Genomic DNA, 20096 nt, shown 5'->3' with positions numbered 1-20096 from the left:
TGTCATTATTACAATTCCAGGAGGTAGTATTTCACATTGTAATAGGCTGATCGTATTGGAGCAAAAGCATTAAGAAGAACTTCCCAGCTAAGGGGATAATAGGAATAGGAGCAGAAAAGAAAAGAGCACGTTTGTTCAAGAGCCAGAAAATAGAGTTTGACCAGAGAATAATGAAGTAGGTAAAAATGGCAGATGAAGGTCTGCTTGCAGAAGAGCTTGGTCCAAGATTAAGGCGTCTCTAAACACTTTGTTAGCCAACCAGAAGTCTTTCAAGGTTTTGGAACAGAGGAGTAATTGATCATTGTTGCATTATATTAACCCAGCAGTGCTGGTTTGTGCCATATCAGGAGACAACAGAGGCGAGAAGTTTAGTTAGGGGGCTCTGCACTGTTTCACCGAGTAGCTGGAAGAGCCTAAACCTGGGCATTCCAAATGACAACAGCAAAGAAGGGATGGGTGCCTGAGATTATAAAACTAGAACTTACAGGACTTGGCAACTGTTTAGAGGAAGAGTCCATGGAAAGGAAGCCAGAGAAGAAACGGCCTGAGAAGCAGGTCAGACGCAGATTGGTTATGAGTGACAGGTAATTGGGAATTAAGAACATTCTTCATTCATTCTTCTGACAAAGGAAAAGCTGTGCTGGGTCTAGACAGAGTGACATCCAGAAATGTGCTAGGAGGAGAGAGGCAGCCAAATGGGAATGGGGAAGACGCTGCCACAGACAGTCAATGGGAAGGAGCAACCATGATGTAGATGGCAGCCAGGGACACACGGAAAAGCAACACACCCAAAGCTGCTTTGCAGAAAAGAGTCCATCCACCAGCAAGAGGCGGCGGATGGGATAAAGCAGTACCAGTCTAGGCCAGCCATCCTCCTGGAGGAGGCAGAGACCCCTTGGACTGAGCTGGGAGAGGCTCTTCTCCAACTACTCAGTAGTCAGAGCAAATCTTATTAGAGGTCTTATGACACCACTGGTCTGAAGGCCAAAGCTAAAAGGGTCTGTATTCTCAGTGAGTGTTTGAAGAATGAATGAATGAAGAAATGACCGACCCTTAGAACCTCAATCCTCCATGTCGCCTTTGCATCACAGGGCTCTTTCCAGCATCACACGCTGGCCGCTTGTGCACAAGTCTCTCTGACTCATCCTGCCCCAAGGACAGCCCACATTACCTAGTTATCTGTCAGCTTGTTTTATTAGCATTCAAGCAGCCTAACAGAATGCATAAATGGTTTTCAAAAAACGTTCCTAAAAGTCTTTGAGATTCCCTGAAATCCACTATCCCACCCCATCCCATCCAGGAACCACCCAGAATCACAGAAGTTGAGGGGAGAAGGAAGAAGAGCAGCCATACTTAAACTGCTTGTATAACCGGAACATCACTGTAAGACTGTGGTTGTAAAAAAGGATTCTGAAGGCTGTGTTTTGTTGCTTTGTTTTGTTGTTTGTTTGTTTTTAGGGCCACGCTTGCAGCGTATGAAAGTTCCCAGGCTAGGGGTGAATTGGAGCTGCAGCCGTCGGCCTCTGCCACAGCTCAGGGCACCACCAGATCCTTAACCCACCAACCGAGGCCAGGGATTGAACCCGCCTCCTCATGGATTCTAGTCGGGTTTGTTACTGCTGAGACATAACAGAAACTCCCTTAAGGGTTTTTTAAGTTTAAATACTTTATCCATCCTTTAAACTCCAAGTTTTATATAGAATAAGGCCTCTTATTTATGTTTAAATGATCATTCAAATGTCTTCAATTGCAAACTAAGATTCCAAAGCCTTCCACCTCCTCTCCCCTGAAAGAACAACAACATATTATCAGTAAAATATAGTCAACATCCTTGTATTCCAAAGTGGAGAGAAGTGAGGCAATGGGCATGTACCCCTTCTCTGAGAGTGGGTTATTTTCTGCAGCATTTTCTGTTTTCCAACCATGGACCTTATGTGTTCTCCTCCACTAAGCCAAGTAATACATTAACATAGGTTGTTCCTGTGAAAGGCGAAGCTTTTAGTTCAGCTTCACACTAAGATTCGCTTCTAATTGGCTTGGGACGGGAGCCAGTCGGGCCGGGTATGCAGACACTGGCTCCTGAGAGGCAATGTGTGCTCACCTCAGCCCAGCTCTGCATTCAGTGATATGCTGGTAGCCTGAAATCAACCTCGCGTGAGTATCTGCCCCACGGAAATCTTCAAATGCTACAAATCAGGGTTTTGGGAGTTTGTTTGTTTTTTCTGCTCAGATATCCAGTGTATCAGACACTGTTAAAATGATTAATTTTTTTAAGTTCCGTACAAGACATGAGTGCACAGCTACCATTGAGAATTACAGCAAAGAAAGGCATATACTCAATGAATTACTGTTTAGGAGTCTGACATGTCTGGATGATATGTTACCATCCTCAACTACTTGATGCCGTTTATGACATTTTATACATTCGATGAGCTTCAAAAATCTATATGTAAGCTGTATTTCCAACTGACTCAAAACTGTAATGTTAAAAGAGCGTTTGCTTATTGGGAATTACAGTCCGATCACAGATGGTGGAAGCATAGAATCTGAGTGCTGAAGGGACTTTAAGAATGAACTTAGTCCAACATTTAAAAAAAAAAAAACAAACAACTAAGATTATAGAAACTGAGGCTCCTCAACCTATGCAAAGGCAGCGGCAGGATTATGATGTCTGTCTGCTATCTCACCAACCTGAATTTCCACATGGATGTAAGTGGGTTTGTTTAAAACAAGAAAAGAGAGGGAGAAGCAGAGTTCTATTCTGATTTCTCAGTTCTAGACCCGAGGGGCCTGCTGGAGTGGTTATTAAGGTCGGTGACACTAGAAAAAAACTCCGACTTCAAAAGAAAATATCAACACGTAGCCCGCGTGAAATCATGAAATAGCGTGCATATTTCTGCACCTCATCTTCTGAGGACAGCAAACACTTGTGCCGAAATCATCTCTCATGGAAAGAACGCTTCCCTTCTCACAGGATGTTGAACAATGACTGCAGATTAGGGGACCACTATCGCAGTTCCCTAAGCGTGGAATCTTGTGCAACAATGAAATGAGCCAACAATACACTACTGGCTGGTCTTTTAACCACAATAAAGAGAAGATATAAACACCGTACCCATGCGAGAAGCAACAGATTTCTTTTCACTGTTCCACAGTATCCTAACATCCCCACGATGATAAGGAAACAGCACACAGCAATCATGACCGGATGAACCACAGGAAAATAAGTCAAGATGACAGCCTCCTCTACCCTGAAAGAAGAACAATAATGTCATATTAGAATACAAGAGAATCAAAATGCACCCAAGACAAAGTACAAGACCCAAGGGATTTGTGTTAATAAACCTTGAAATCATCATGCCTCAAGGCTGGCGACTGACTCTATTTTTATTTTCAAAATCACTGTGTCATCACCAATTTGCTTGTGTGTTTTCATTTTTTGTCTTGTTTGGTTTAGTTTTTTATACAAGTGGTAGCCTTCCTACTTTGGCTCATTTTAAATACAAGATAAGGGAGTTCCTCAGTGGCTAAGTGGATTAAGGATTTGGCATTGTCACTGCTGTCTTTCTGATTACAGCTGTGGCCCTGGTTCATTCCCTAGCCCAGGAACTTCCAGGTGCATGAATGCAGCCAAAATATAATAATAAAATAAAATAAAATAAAAGGATCCTCAGTAAAAAAAAATCTATCTAATATTAGCTCTGAAGCCTTAACCTGAGGAAACCACACGAGACCCTTCACTATTTCCCAGCTGAGAAGATTCTCCCCTCCTTTTGCCTGGCCTAGGACCCCACATGCAGCATGCACTTTCTCCCCAACAACTGCCCTTAAGGATGTGAAACACTGCTGTGCTTGAAACTGGTCAACAGTGCAGAGGAAAGCAGGGAGATGCTTTCTGCCAACAACCTATGAAAAAATGATTCACTAGAGCTGTCCCCGTAAGAGTAATAATAAAAAATAATAACAAACGGCCATTACTAAATGTGCTCAGCTCCATCATGTCAACGACTCCACAGAATGCAACCCAGTTAAGCCTTCTGAAAATTCAGAAGGGTATATCACGCATTCCCCAATCAGAGATGAAGACACTGAGGCTCCGAGAAGTTAGTAATTCGCCCTTTGTGATGTTAGGGGACCAATCCTTGACATCTGAGACGCAAATGACATTTCGGGGGTTTGGTTTTCAATAGCTCAGGAATAGGAAAGCAAGACGTTTTGTTTGGTTTGGTTTTTTCTCAAGGAAAAGGAGTTATGCTGTCTGTTATACACAAATACGACCCAGCTGACACACTGCCTGGAAGACAAGCGAGTGGTCTTCCCATAAGGGGACGCGTCCTCTGGGACCAGGGTCACACCTTAATAAGAATGCTAGAAAATGCAAGGGTTGCCAAGGGCAGGAAAAACTTCCCTATGAACCCAGAAGAGCACACCCATCTAAACAGCGGGGGGCAAAGTTACTTAGAAACTGGTGTCGGAGGCACCCCGATGAAAGCAGCCAGTCATTAATTATAAAGCCTACCTTGTTTCTGCAGTCAGAGTCAGAACGTTATTCAGGTAGTCCCTCATCCAAGCAGAAACCGCCAGCACACTGATGGACATTAACTGGGGAGGAAGAAAAGACAAATTGGGTACCCGGGATTTATGCAACATTCTCTGCAAGACGAATAATAAAAAATTACAGACCATCTTCATAAAAGAATTATGCTTTTTCCTAATTTCTCCTAACCACCTGTCAAAATTTACTATTCCTATAAATATCTGCCATTCTGTTTTGTAATCATGTCAGAGCCACTAAATACCATGACACTAAATAGAATACAGAGAGAGAGCTAAACAATTATTATGGCTCTTAGGAAATAGTTCAGAACTGGAATTGCACAAGATGAAGAGGCCCCAGAACAACTAAATTATCAAATGTACAAGATAAGCCTAAAACACAACATAAATGCAAAGAAGCAGTTAAGGACTACTGATGTTTTAAAAAAAAAAAAAAAGTCACAGAAATTAACTTGACAGGACTTCCATTGGCTAAAGGTGAACAATTTGAGCATCAAAATAATCGTAATTATAATATTAACAATTGCAATGGTTTAAAACATCCAATATGCTAAAATCTGTGAACTCATCATAATATTTAAACAAAACTAACCAGCTTTTTAGGATGTTGGATATTCAACTCATTATTCAGAGAACCGATAAGAACCCAATCTTTATACAATCTTTCCTACAGAAACTAGAGAAAGAACCAAGGACTTAATGAAAGTTTTTATAGGAGACTATCTGCTAATATGTGCAGAAAGCCTGAGAGAATATCATTATTTAACAACTCTTTTTGAAATAATGGATCTCTAGGCAAAGATTCCCACTGGCTGCTGAAATGATCAGGTCAGTGGCTCTCAGTCCTGTCTGTACATCAGAATGACCTAGGACTCTAAAAACAATTGTGGAGCCCAGATCCACCCTGGACCAATGCTTGGAACTGGGGCCTGGGCATCAGAAATGTGTAGAGGCTCCCAGAGATGTTCTCTTAGGTGGTCTCAGATGAGAACTGTTGTATTAAATGAAAGGCTGATAGAGAATTCAGATTGGAAGATCAGGCTGACATAAAATACCAGACACCCCCCCCCATCAATCTCAGCATCACAAAAAGAGACAACCAGAAACAAAGTCTCCCAATGCAATACAATCAGAACACAATCAGGTACTCAGAGATACCTTTGAGGTATTTTTACCAAAAATCAAACCCGAATCAAGCCTCCAGCTCTATCTGTCTAGAGAAAATACAAGGAATAGGTAAGTTTAAACTTGTTAAATGCCACCATGGGGATACAATCAACAAACTCAAGCATATAAGAAATTTTACAGAACAAATGGTCTGGCGTCTTCATTTTAAAAAGCTGGCAAGTGAAACAAAAAGAAGGAAAGAGAAACTGCTATAAATCAGAAGAGATTTAATAGATTGCCCAATGCTGTATATTGACCTGGTTTGGATTCTGATTTAAATGAACCAACCACAAAGAGACTTTTATGAGATGACTGGGGATATTTTAACATGACTGGATATTTGAAAATATTAATAAATTATCATTTGTGTTATTGTTTACTATTGTATATATGACAATGGTATTAACTGGTCTTTTTTTTTTTTAAAGAATCTTTACATTTTAGAGATATAGGGTGAATGTTTAATAAATAATCATGATATCTGGGGGTTAAGTGGGAAGTGGGGGCTATGTTGGTAATTTGGGATTGATTACACTGTAGTTTCTACTTTGGTATGTTTTAAATTGTCCGTAATTCAAAAAAAAAATTTTTTTAAACAGCAACTATCTAGAACATGTTCAAAACGAGTCTTCCTAGGACGGTTTTCTAAAAGATGAAGATTAACCCCTAAGTTCTGAAGGTCTTATTTGAAATTTTTGGAAATTTTTTTCAAAATGTGCCTTATATTTATTTATCATCAAGCACAATACAGTGAATTTCAGCTTAACTTGTTTGTAAATAATTTCTGGCATCTTAATGAACATTAATTACCATTATATGTGACAGGTTAGCTTTAAATGCTGAAATAGTGAACATACAGGATAGAAATGAGTGGCCATAAAACATGTTTTCTGGATAAGGGCTCCCAGGTAAGCAGAACACCTGGGGCTCTGTGACCTCTTGCACAGTGAAGGATGCCCATCTGCCTGGAAGGTCAGCTAATGAATTCACTCATCCGTCATGCAGTTGCAAATACAGCATATCCCCCCTTATCAGAGAGAAATATCTTTCAAGGACCCCTGTGGAAACCTGAAACTATGGATAGTACCAAACCCTCTATAGGCTAATGTTTTCCTTAAAATAATGGGCAGGGAGCATTCGCAGCATGGATACCCTGGACAAAGGGAGGATTCAATCCTGGGCATGACACTGGGAGATCTCATTACTCTTCTCAGAACCACACACAATTGAAAACCTATGAATTGTCAATTTCTGGAATTTTCCATTTAATGTTTTTGGAGCAGGGTTGATGGCAGGTAACAAACTGCAAAAAGTGAAACCGAGGATAAGGGGAACTACTGTATTTACTCAGTCTCTACCACCTGCCTTGTGCTATCTGTGCTGGAGTCACAGACCCCTCAAGGCACAGAAGAAGCAGGGTCTCAGCTTTGCAGAGCTTCTTGCAGGACCCATATGTAAATGAGGTAATTACAGAGTGTAAAAAGTTACATGAAGAGTGAAGTAACTTGTTCAAAGTCATGCAGATTCTAAATGGCAGAGGCGGATTCAAATCCAGGCCTTCATCTTTGAAGCTTCCAGCTTAGTCATAACTGCCTTCCACGTTTAGAAATGAGCATGAAAAGATCCACAGTGAGCAGATGAGCCTGCACAGCATGCAGGGGTCCTTTAAAAAATGGGGGCTGGGGAGGTCATGTGTAGGGGTCAGGCTCAGTCTGAAGGTCTGAACTACAATCTCTGCTGGATGAGGACTCCAGGATCAATGGCCTAGAACAGGTTAAGAACCCTGGGATCACAGTTCAGAGAAGAATTAGGTCAATTATGATATCCTCATTCCTGTTGGGAATGAAGAACAGATTGTAAACCTAATAAAAGTTACCCAGTGGATCAACCACGGTGTATTAACCATGCTTCTAGCTTCTGTAAACTTGATGTTTTAAGAGCTGTTCTACATGCTTATGCAGGACACACCTTGGCCTGGATACACCAGTAATATGCCTGAGTCACTTTATCTGGGCCACCACCTTCCACCCACTCGCCTCCTACCTGCCCTTGGGAGGAGTCCTTCTCCAGGGACACAGTTTTCATTTTCAAATACAAACCAACCAATCTGGAGCCCATGCTCCCAATCTCCCCTTTACTGAGCACTCTCATTCCAGGCTACTCGACACCTGCCCTAATCACTGCAAGGTCCAGATGCCAGACAACGAGGGATAAAGTCTGCCGAAATTATTCAAACTAGCCAATCCTAAACCTACTTAACCTACCTAGCTGCTCCCAATAAAAGTACTTACCCAAACCCCTCTCCTCCTGCTCCACAATGGACCCCAATGCTTCCCCTCTTGGCCTGCCACGATGAGACCTTGGGATCTGTGAGTGTAACAGATTATCTTTCCAATGGCTGTTGTCGCCTGATCTTTGGCATAACCACACCTAAATAATCAAAGAACCTATTCAAACACACAGGACCAGCAGGGGAACCATGGACCACTTGATTAAATTTGAGGCTATAAAGGTCTCCCTCCACTTGGCTATATGTGGGTCTTAAAATATCTTACATGTTTTAGGGGAACAGGAAAGCTATTAATGTGCTATTTTATTTAATTATCTTAAATTCTTTGGCAGTTACACATAATTCTCTCCTTTCTTTATCATTCTTCAACATAACAATGGATCTTGGTTTCTCCATCCTTTAACCTCTTACAGGCCATTTAGTCAATTTTCAGTATCATCGCTCTAAGGTGTCAATACATTCTGGGAATCTTCATTTTGTAGAGTATATTATCCGTGGTTGCCATATACACACAGTTTTTCCATTCATAACACAAAAATGTCCATTTTTTAGAAAGGTATGTTCCAAAACGTTTCTAGTATGGTAAACTGGTTAAGAGCGGGGGCTCTGAAATCATTCTTTCATTCGGAAAATAGGTATTGATCAGCTTCTCCGTGTCATATACTCTGCGGTGTGCTGGAGACACACTAATTGGCAGTAACAGGCTCAACCTCAATTCTATGGTGAAATTTATTAAGTGAAATTTATTTAGTCAACTCACCAGAGGTATAAATGTTAGTCAACTCACCAGTAACTGCAAACTGTAATAAGTACTGGGAAAGAATAATACAAATTGCTGAAGGTACTCCTTTGGGTGTGACCGACCTATTCTATGGGGTCAAAAGGACTTCTCCAGAGAGCTGAGATCTGAAGGATAATTATCAAGTTCACTGGAGAAAGGGAGATGGAAAAAACATGCCAGTCAGAAAGAACAGCAAAGGTCCCAAGTGGAAGGCAGCTGGATACGTTCTAGGAAAGGAAATTGGCATGGGGCAAGAATGGAAGGCCAGGCAGGGCCCAGATCACACCCATCTTAGAGGTCCTTGTAAGGCATATGGTCTTAACAACAACGACCATAAGAAGCCACTAAATCCAACAGCCTTGGTTTGAATTTGGTTTCCAGCTCTGCTCCTTCTCATCTATATGACTCTGGGTGTGTCATTTAATCTTCCCTAAGCTTCAGCTTCCTCACATAAAATGTTATAACAGCAAGTCCAACTTCATAGAAGATTCATAGGATGAAAAAAACAAGTAGGATTCTTGTACATATCACCTATTGCTATCTCAAGTCACTTTTAACCTCAGGGCATTCTCTCAATCTTTCTCTGTTTAGGAGACAAGACGAACCCTAAATCAGTTTAGAAATGGAATCTTTGGATGACTGCAGGTCTAACAAAGGGATGGGAAAGGCAGCGCTGCGATTTAACCGTCTATTGAACTTCCATAGCCATTCTCAGTTTTGACATCTCTAAAACTGAACTCATCATCATTCCTCTCGACACCTGTGTGTCCCTCCCACTGTTTTTCCTACCTCAGTAAATGGTATAATCTACACTTCAATCACATCCACTGGCACCTTGGCAGGCAGCCTGAACCTCTCCCTCTTCCTCAGTCCTACATCTAATTACTTTCCAGTCCTACAGATTGTTCCTGCAACACGCCTGGTGAATTCCTCCCCCTTTCCTGCCACTTCTGGCTAGTTCAGCCCCTCACTCTCTTGCCAGGCAATTACAATCACCTTATAATAGAACGCTCCAGCTCACAGAGTCCACCTCAAATTCACCCTTCAGTTAGCTTTATAAAACACAGATCAAATTCTTCTGCTTACACAGCTCTAATAACTGCCCCTTGTGGCTCCTCCCAGCCGTCACTTCCACTTCCCCCAACGCTCTCCTAGAGGATAAAGTTTAAACTCTATAACAAGACACACAAGCCTTCATCAGTCACCCCTTGACCTATCTCTTCAACTTGTTTCCGGCCAGCTCCTTCCCACACACATTCTGTCCTCAGATGACAAAAATCTTGATTGTGCTTCTCTGATGCGCATCAGTGCAGACCTCCCGAAGCCACTGTGTCTTTGCCCAGCAATCCCTCGGCATGGAATGCTATCCTGCCCACCCTTCCATCCTCACGAGCAGAGCAACGTTAGCCTTAAAGACAGTCAAATTTCAGCTAGAGCATAAAACTTTTCTCCCAAATCCCTCCTTACCCACACTCCTCGCTCTTATCTAGACGTCGTGGGGCAGTTATCTATCGTTTTCTATTTTTACCCACCCATCTCTCTCCACTAGAGGACACAGACCACTGCCTATAGCCCATCTCACGGTAGAGGGCCAGGCCCAGGAGTGAAACCTGACACATTCTACATGAATGAATGAGAAAATAATTAAAGGAAGATGATTTCCACTTGCCAGACAAGCTAACTATTAGAGAACTTTAGCAAACTTAGATGCTTCAAGAAGAACGGAGCTTTCTATCACTGGAAGTTTTCCAGTAGAGAAATGCTTGCTGAATTACATGATCAAAGATTTATATATCAGGTCAGAAGCTGGCTTAAGTGTTCTCAAAAGCCCTTTAAACTACAAATGTCACATTCTACTTGGCCCTGCTGTTTTTTTTTTTTTTTTTTTCACTGTAGCTACCCAAGCATCGTAGCTGTGCACAGAACATCCGTTGAAATAAATAATATCAACACAAAGCTTTATCTCATAGTAAACAGGCAATTCTGAAAATAAACTGCTTTTTATTATGACATTTTTTCCAGCTGCATTAAATGTCTGAAACAGTTCCATTCTCCAAAGAGTGATTTTACTCACTGAGATTGAGAAAATTATAAGAGTAACAACAAACACAGTGCATGTTATAGCAAGAACTAAGCTCAAATGAGACAAGGTCACCTCAATAACTAATCCTGATGTTAGTAAATCTAGAAGGACAAATTATGCAAGCAATTCAGGACTCCTTACTAATAACGGTATTTTCTACTACTTTTCCAAATTAAAATAAAATAATTTTTCAACTGTCAATCATGATGATTAAATTATTAGGCACATTGCAGTTATCATGGTTTATAGCTCCTTATATCTTCTCTAATATTGCAAAATATTATTTGTTGTTCAAGGAAATATTTAGAAAATAGTACAAATATTATTTTAGAGAAATACATGCAATATACTACTTGGCAGGACATTTGCCACATTTTGTGTAGCAAATCATTTAGAAAATGCTACCTCTTTTCTTTTTTTTATGCTGTTTAGGGCCACACCCAAGGCACATGGAGGTTCCCAGGCTAGGGGTTGAATCAAATCGGAGCTACAGCTGCCGGCCTATGCCGCAGCCACAGCAACTCGGGATCTGAGCCGAGTCTGTAACCTACACCACAGCTCAGGCAGCGCCGGATCCTTAACCCACTGAGCAAGGCCAGGAATCGGACCCGCGTCCTCGTGGATCCTCGCCAGGTTCATTAACCGCTGAGCCACAAAGGGAACTCCATAAATCAATTTTTGATTATTTGGAGGCTGGGAGCCCAATGCAAGTACCTTCCCAGGAACATGACTGTTTCACATTCCCATGCCTACTCCCCCTCTGCCTCCGAATCAGTTCATGCCTTAACCAGAGTCCCTTGGGGCGGGGCGGGGGGGTGGGGGGTGGGGGTGGGTGGCAGGCAGGAAAAAGAGCACACATAAAACCATTTGCAAACGCTCTGAAAGAACAGGCGCTGTAAATGATGGCTGAAATGAGTTCCGGAGATTACCTGTGGGTATCATTTAAGCATGAACATCTACTAATTAGGGCTGAATAAATCAATAGCACCCCGGAGCTGTGCTGACTAATAGGATTCATAGATCACACTGCTCTGCAGACAGGGTGACCATACATCCTGCTCTGGCCAGGATGGCTCCTCTTTAAGCCTCTGTTGTCCTCGTATTATTATGATGATGATTATTATTATGATGGCCATGCTGGCAGCATGTGGAAGTTCCCAGGCCAGGGATCCAGCTCGTGCCACAGCAGAAACCTAAGCTGCTGCAGTGGATTCTTACCCCACTGCGGCACAAGAGAACTCCCTTGCATCATTATTAATAAAGACAAGCCCTTTAACTTCACTCTCGAAATTGTCCTGATTTCCGCAATAAATGATCTGGTCACTGCACAGGCACAGCAGGCAAGAGAAGGGTGAAAAGTCTCCCTATCCTCTGTGGTTTCAGCACAGACCAAAGGCCCAGCTGGTGACTGGCTCCAGCGGGGACAGATGGGTGGGGGACTTTCTACTCCAGTCTGCTGCAGGACTGTGCCCCCAAGAAGCTTCCACACTGCCTCAAAACACTTCCTTAAGAAGCATGCAGTGGCCTGTCTTTGCTCAGCGGAGCACACTGCATAAAAAAAGTGTACGAGCTTTGCCCCTGAGACTAAAGTTTATTTAAAGTTTATTTCCAAAAAGAACTAACATTTGTCGGAGGGCTCTCCCCTATTCCTTAGGAAAAGGTAAAATAAACTGAAATGTCTTTCATAGTGGAGGCGGGGGGGGGGGGGCGCATCAATTGAAAGAGTAGGATTTTAGTATGACTCTATAAATGTTGTGTGAATGCAAACGCTCGCTTGCCAAGAATCTCTTTGGGGTCTGCATGGGTCAAACACCTTAAGGTTCACTACAGAAGGCTGGAAAAAAAGAAACAGAACATTGAGCCTTCTGTTTCTTTGTTTTGTTTTGCTTTGTTTTTCGTCTAGCCTGCATCTATCCCCAAAGCCTGAACCAGATTTCCTGTCTACTTTTTAGGCTTTCTTTTATAAGTTTCTTATTTAATCGAGGGTAGTTCCTCTCTATGGCTACTAGTTTTGGTAATGGTAAGTAGAAAAATAATGGCTCTTATCCGCAGGTGAGAAATGAGAATTTAAAACTACAGATGGGATATTATACTACTTTTAGAATAGAATAGACAAACATATTTGATGATCGTTTAGTGTTCACCAATTTCAGGTATTTCCAGAAAGAACCACATGTAGTCACTTTGCCAACAGCAGAAAAGTACCGTCTGAGAACGGCAAACATTCATAAACATTCAAACACATCATAAAGCCACAGAAGCTGTCTTCGAAACGGAGGAAAGCTTGCATTTATGAAATAACCATGGCATTTAAAAAGTAAAAGTGTGATACACTTGAAGTAAAAATAACCCATTTCCTTGCTCCATCATGGCCAGAAGGTGAATCACACAGTCTCCAGAGAGTTCTTGGGGCAGGTTACTCACGTGCGCTGTGTCTCATGTGCCCTTTTCCATTACAAACCCACAAAACTCACGACAGACCTCCAAGGTCCAGCATCTGTCTGCCAACCTGATCACGCTTCTTGACAAGCGAAAGAGCCACTCAACAGATGGCAAGTCAAGGTGACCAGATCCATAGCAATGAAAAGAATGCAGTGCATTTGTGACCTTGAATTGAATTTTCCTCCTAGACTGGTCTAGGCCTCCCACTTAACAAAATTAAATTGCAAGACAGACCTTTTTACTAAAAAAAAAAAAAAAAATTCACTGCTTGATAGCTTGATATTCAACTCCCAGAACAGAAAAACAAAATTGTATAGGTCCTCGGTGTTTTTCCAAATAAAATTTATTTTTTCTTTCCTTAAACTCCTTGTTGTGTGGAGAAGGGGAGAGGGTTATCAGTCTAGTAGAAATACATAGGAAAACGTCTATTTTTTTACAGCCGCATGTGCAACATATGGAAATTCCCAGGTTAGGGGTCAAATCAGAGCTGCAGCTGAAGCCTATGCAATGGTGGATCCTTAGCCCACTGAGTGACGCCAGGGATCGAACCTGCATCCTTACAGGTACTACATGGGGTCCTTAACCCACTGAGTCACAACAGGAACTCTGGAAAAAGTCGATTTTAAATGCTAGATGAAGACTACAAGGACACAGCTTTTCATCCCACGAGTAATGAGGGCACGGGTTCAACCCCACAAAACCAGAGACCAGAACAACTGCCTCTCCTTACTCAGAATGAACACAGGTTCATGTCACACTGGTTGGTCCTGCTTCTAATTCCAACGAGAACTACAAGCAAGGACAGACACTTTCCTCCCTCAAGCGCAGCGCTCAGACCAGCAGCCTCGGCATCACGGAAGGGCTTCTTAGAAATGCAGACCCTCAGGCCCAGCCCCAGACGTACAGGATCAGAATCTCCTTTTTAAGATGCCCAGGTGATTCTTGTGCACAGGGAGGTTTGAGAAGCCCTGCTCTAGAGGACTGGGGATGAGCAGGTGGACAGCTAATCCCTTTCTACTGAAGATGTTTACTGCTCTGACACAAATAAATTCACCACTGTTTCTAACAGCACAACTTCCACTGCACTTAGAGGGGAAAAAAGGGGGACGTCGATTCTCTGTTCTGCTACTTCCTAGCAAGTTACTGAACTTCTCTAAGTTACTTCTTTTCACCAAGCTCCCAACCCCCATTTTCCAGGGCTGTTATGAAAATCAGATGATAGAGCAGAGTAAGGATGCCCAGGAATGTGTGAGACACAAGGCAGAAAACTGCTTCTGACTCAGTAAGGAAATAGAGGATCTGAAAACACTGCTTCAGCCCTGAAAGAATAATGCCAACACCCCCAAAGTTAGCATACGCATGTCATACGATTCCAACAAAACTTCTCCGCAGATATTTTTTAATTGTATAAAATTATACAAAAGTCCATAAGGAAAAAGAAACTTGAACCAAGACAAGAAAGGCAGGTGCCTTAAAAGAACAGAAGAATAAAAAAGAATGTATAAATTTCTAAAGAGAAATTCTATTGAAAACAACATATAAAAATCTGTTTCTATAAAGCTATTTGTTTGTAACGCTCATTGCTAGTGAGGGAGGTAAAAAAAAAATAACAGTGAAATAACACTTTGCATCTTTCAAATTGGTAAAATTTTAAAAGCATCATAGCATCAGTGAGATAGCAGCAAATATTTGTGTACATATAATGGAATGTATTGGTGCTTTGATTTCCAGAGCGTAGATTCCCAGGACAGGGTTGCTGGGTTGAAGGAATGCAGAGCTGGTAGCAATAGTAGCAGTATTAATCATATCAATAACGATTACCACTAATACTACTATAAGAATTCCTTTACTCAACAAGCCATCTTCTGGTAATCTATTTACTTTGGTAGATTATTACTGAGTATCATTACTGTAGTCGTAGTAATGGTTGCAGGTGCTACAGCTTCTAATGCTACTACTGTTACTCCATAGATAATAGCACTTACTAAATGCCACTGTTTAAGCACTTCACATATATTAACTCTAATCCCCCTAACAACTCTAAAAAAATAGGAACTCCCATTCCTATTTTGCTGACTAAAAAACTAAGACACTAAATGAGCCTGGCAAACATAGTTAGAACTATATAAACATTAGCTATTTTTGTCATCATTATATATCCTCTAACACAGCAATCCTACTCCTGCAACTCTAACCCAAAAGAGAAAAACAATCTAACAAAAAAAATCATGAATGTATATATGTGCTACATGAACGAGTCTATGTGGACAGGTATGAGTAAACACACCTTTGTACGACATAAAGAAAAATACAGAGGGATAAACACTAGGCAGTTAGCACAGATTATTTTGTTGGTGGGAGATGATATTTGGAGAAGAGGACAACTGGAGAAACAGAGGAGCAATTTCAATAAATCAGAAGATGCGGAAAGTGAGAATGCTGAAGTACGGGATAACAACAAAGAAATCATATTTTATATTCTTTGGATACACAAAGAGCCCTGGAGGAGTTTAAGGAATGGGTATTTTGAAGAAAATTTCATTACTCACAGGAGAAATATTTTTGTTAAATGATTTAGACTCCCCTCCCTCCCCCACAAACATACACATATAATACAAATTATTGAGAAAATTTCCAAAGCAGTCTTTGGCGAACAACAAAAAAAAGTCCTGGCAATTCCAGGATTCAAACACAGTGATTGTCCAGGTAAAGGCACTGTCAGGGAGCAAGAAGCTGAGTTCTGCTCCTGGCACCATCACCAGTGGGCTATGTGACCTTCGGCAAGTCACTGACATACACTAAGTTTTCTCATCCCCAAAGTAAAAAAGTTCAGCCAGATCATCTGTAAATCTCCTTTTAGTTATAAATATGTGATGATTCTATCATTAAAAATCATAAAGTAGAAAGGAGAAAAGCTAGTAAACAGGAGTGACATTTATTACACATTTTAAAGAAACAAAGTTGGAAACTTTAATACTTTATAGCTAAGCAGGTAATTTAATGGGCTCACTTAAAAATGTACCTTTAGAATTATAAACTGCAATAAGATCAATTAGGGATTTTACATTTCTAAGTGCTGAATATAACTACTTAATGCTTTCATTTTCACGTTGAAAAAAATATATATTGTTTAGATATCTTTCAGATTACTGGCTGAAATAAGGCTTAATTGGACACCTTAAAATGGAGCCATTCATAAGGAGTTCAACCAAAATGTCATCCTCTAGAGACCACATGTCATAAACCTATGAAAAAAAAGCTGGTCGATGCCAGCTAGTCAACCAAATAAATAAATCATGCACTGAAAAAATTCTAACAGAATTATTTTGAATATAAATTATTAATAGAACACACAATTGGTAAAACAAAAATTTATCTGCTTAAGCATGACAGCTTCCTCAAGCAACATTCAAAGTTTTAACTTTTATTGTGTCCTCATAAGTTTTACAAATAACAACGTGATTATTAATAACACTTAATGAACATACATGCCTGGGTGCAAAGCATAAAAAGTCACTAGCTCATAGGGCATAAAGATTTCCATGAGCTTGTTAAATTTTATGTATTTTATTTCCTTAAATGGTTATGGGATTTTCCAAAAGCATACACAAAATTCCTTAAAACTTTGCCAACTTAGAAATAGTTACATAAAACCACCTTTTCAGACTGTATAGAATATCCCAGAAAAATCTACTTAGTCTTTTGATAGGATATCTGGTTATGAATTCCTCCAAAAAAATAGTAAGGCTTCTTGCCCCAACCAAATTTTATAGGATGACGTCAGGAAACAATTTATGGCTTGCACAGTTATCTGAAATTCCTGAAAACAAGTAGTTCCCTAAGTAGTATGTCAAATTTTTCTTATCTACAAGCACAAGCACGTGCATTTATTTATATCCCTAGATTAACTTCAAGTCTAATTTTACTGCCACTAGTATCCAGGGGTGGATTTCTTTTTTCTAATTACGAATGGAACTTGAGCTAGATCAAAGGCATTTAAAGGTCAAAATTTACTTCTCTGAAAAATAGAGGGTGTGAGCCCATGTAATTAATTAATGCTTAGCCATGCCCTTTGGCGCATTATGTGGTGGCTGTAGGAAACCGAGTCCAGCCGTCTCCACCTGTTGGTGCACTGGACTCTCTGACTTACCCAAAAGAGCAGATTGAGTGCGTAGAGCAGGCACCTCAAGCATTTCACCGAATCTTCTCTGGCCATTGTGAGCCCAGGGAGGGAGAAGCCCCATCCTCTCACCACATCCTACCCCCGCGGGCCAAACAGCTACGATCTGCAGAGGGCGGGAGAGAACGGGGGACTTAGCACCGCGCTCCCCACCCCCAGCCCATCCCTCCTCCGCCAGCCAGGGTCTGGTCTGAAGCCTAGTTCATCCGAGATATCCCTTCATCGAAAATCATTTGTTAAAGTTATCATAGTAACCTAAACTCTCCAAAGTTCCAAACCGGCTTCAGATAACACCTGCTGGGAAAAGAAAAGGCTGTCTCCCTGGATGAATGAAGGCGCGCAGTACACTCCGGTTCTCAGGGGACGCGCGGCGGTGTCCTCTGAATTCTGATGAGACGCTCTTTAAAACCTCCCTCAGTCCACGCCCCTCCTCGGGGACAGCTCTGCTCAGAACTGTCCCGAAGTTCTGAAACCACACTACCCCCCAGAGGTGTCACAGAAGCCGCCGGCGACACCAAGGGTGAGAGTGTCCCTCTCATTAGGACAGTTCCCTCGCCCCCCCAACCTCGTACCCCCCCCCCCCCCACTTCCCTATCCCACAGCTAGACTTTGAACGCGGGGCACTGGAGCGGGCGCAGCGCTGAGCTGGGATTCCGCCCGACGACTAGGGTTTCTCAGGGAGAACGTGAGAAATGATGTTTCGGCCCCGGAATGATGGATTAGCCGGGGGCGGGGGGGCGGGGAGGGGCGCAGGGGAATTAGGGCCGGTGCAGCTGTGCAGACGCCGGGTTAGTCATTCACGTCCCCCTCCCCCGGCCCCGGCCCGGGCCGCGACCCCGCGCTCCCAGCCGCCGGAGGAGCACAAAGCCGAGCGCGGTCAGCGGCCCCGCCACCCGGACGCGCGCCCCCGGCAGGGCGCGGAGGGAAGCGCTGGCGGCGCGGAGCCCCACAGCCACAGCCTCTAAGTAGTTTAGCACACAGCGCCGGGGGCAGCCACGGCGGGCTGGCGGGACAGCGGGCAGGAAAGACGAGAGACGCGCGGCTACTCACCGTCGGCTCTGGGCTCCGCGCCCCGATCCCGCCGGGGGACAGTCGGGGACGCACGGCGGGGGCTCATCGGGGCAGGGACGCTCCTCCCGGAGAGCCGCAGGGCTGCATTGGCTCAAACTGGAGACGCTTCCTTCTCTTCCTCTCCCCCCACCGCCGCCGTCGCTGCCTCCTGGGAAAAAAGAAAAAAAAAAAAAAAAAAAAGTCCTGGGCAGCAGTTGCTGGAAAGTCTCTGCTAAGCCACCTCCCAGCGCCGCTGTCCCTCCCAAGTCCTCGCCAAGTCCGGACGAGGCAGCGGCGGCAGCCAAGGCCAGCTGCACACACTCTCAGCGCATGCTCGGGCCGCTGGCTGCCGGGGCTGGATCCGAGTGGGTGTTTCTTGTCCCTTCACGCGGCGGGAGCCCCCGAAGGGACGCCTCACCTCCACAGCGACCAGACAGAGATAAAGCCTGGGGACTTTGGAAGAGTCCACGCAGCAAACCCCTTTAAAATGGTGGTGTCAGCGGAGGGGAGGCTGGGTTATAACCGTAGGGAAACAGGCTTTTATTATATGAAAATATTTGTGTTTGCGAAGGGGGGTGAAGGAGTGGCCCAACCCAATTCCTGCAATGAGAAACCAGTTTTCACAACCTTTCTAGAGCCACCTCCTGTGATTTGTCACTAACGTGGTGCCCTATGATCCTTCTTATTGCTTTGTGGCCCTCCCTGATTTTAAAAAAACAGTTCTTTCCCGCTTCCATGGTGCACTTACAGTATTTACTTACACCCCAGAGTAGACGTGTCGGGATCTGACACTCAGATTGGGAAGAACACGTTTAACTCTTTCACAAGTGATCCAAAGTTTCCAAAATTTTCTCCAAAGATTGTGGGGATTTTAACTGGGTGATTTATCTTAAAATGTGCATATAGTAATGGGGTTTGAATTTTTTTTTTTAACTAGAAATTCAGGAAGTATTCATAGTAGGAGACTATCCTTCCAAAAGGAACTTCCCTTTTGAAAGTAGGAAGTTTCACATTTAAGGGAGTTCACATTGTGGCTCATTGGAAATGAATGTGACTAGTAACCATGAGGACACAGGTTCAATCCCTGACCTCGCTCAGTGAGTTAAGGATCTGGCATTGCTGTGAGCTGTGGTGTAGGTGATCCCTAGCCTGGGAACTGCCATATGCCGAGGGTGCCATCCTAAAAAGACAAAAAAAAAAAAAATTTCACACTTAAAATATGATCAAATTTTGATGTTGTATGCCTCATGATAGTCCACATTCTATTCTTACTTCTGTGTGCATTATGTGGAAAATACAGCTTCACTAACAAATATGAAGTACCTAAAGTATAATGAACGTCTTTGAGAAAGCTAATAACAGGAGTCCTCCTTAATTTTCCTTACAGGGGAAAAAAGTAAAATGAAGTTGTGTCTAGCATCAGTTGCTGCATGACCAGGGTGACTAAGAGACACACATTCCCATTTCGATAGAAGTGATATTAAGGCCAAAAGAGAACATGAGTGTCCTGGCTTAAGGGAAGAAAAGTCTGGTGAGCAAGTTACTA

The 20096-nt window shown here is 42.6% G+C and overlaps 1 protein-coding gene across 4 annotated transcripts in view; it reads right to left on the bottom strand.

The window, feature by feature from the left end:
• TSPAN12 (tetraspanin 12) overlaps positions 1-19069 on the bottom strand; it is a 66831-nt gene extending 47762 nt beyond the window's left edge. Inside the window, exons 1-5 of one of the 4 annotated variants that reach the window (XM_047763311.1) lie at positions 18969-19069; positions 18551-18719; positions 17471-17606; positions 4520-4602; positions 3116-3251 (exon numbers count right to left, since the gene is read on the bottom strand). In XM_047763311.1, the coding sequence (XP_047619267.1) occupies positions 3116-3251; positions 4520-4602; positions 17471-17536 (285 nt within the window). In that variant the 5' untranslated portion in view covers positions 17537-17606; positions 18551-18719; positions 18969-19069. Of the gene's footprint in view, positions 1-3115; positions 3252-4519; positions 4603-17470; positions 17607-17755; positions 18004-18550 lie in introns of those variants that run through there. The other 3 variants (XM_047763316.1, XM_047763315.1, XM_047763314.1) reach the window with 3 other exon arrangements.
• Between the last annotated feature and the right edge of the window lie 1027 nt (positions 19070-20096).

The sequence above is a fragment of the Phacochoerus africanus genome, chromosome 16 (genome assembly GCF_016906955.1).
Source record: "Phacochoerus africanus isolate WHEZ1 chromosome 16, ROS_Pafr_v1, whole genome shotgun sequence".
Classification (NCBI taxonomy): Eukaryota; Metazoa; Chordata; class Mammalia; order Artiodactyla; family Suidae; genus Phacochoerus; species Phacochoerus africanus.
The sequence above is the reverse complement of the archived record's forward strand: the minus strand, read 5'-3'. Positions and strand labels throughout refer to the sequence as shown.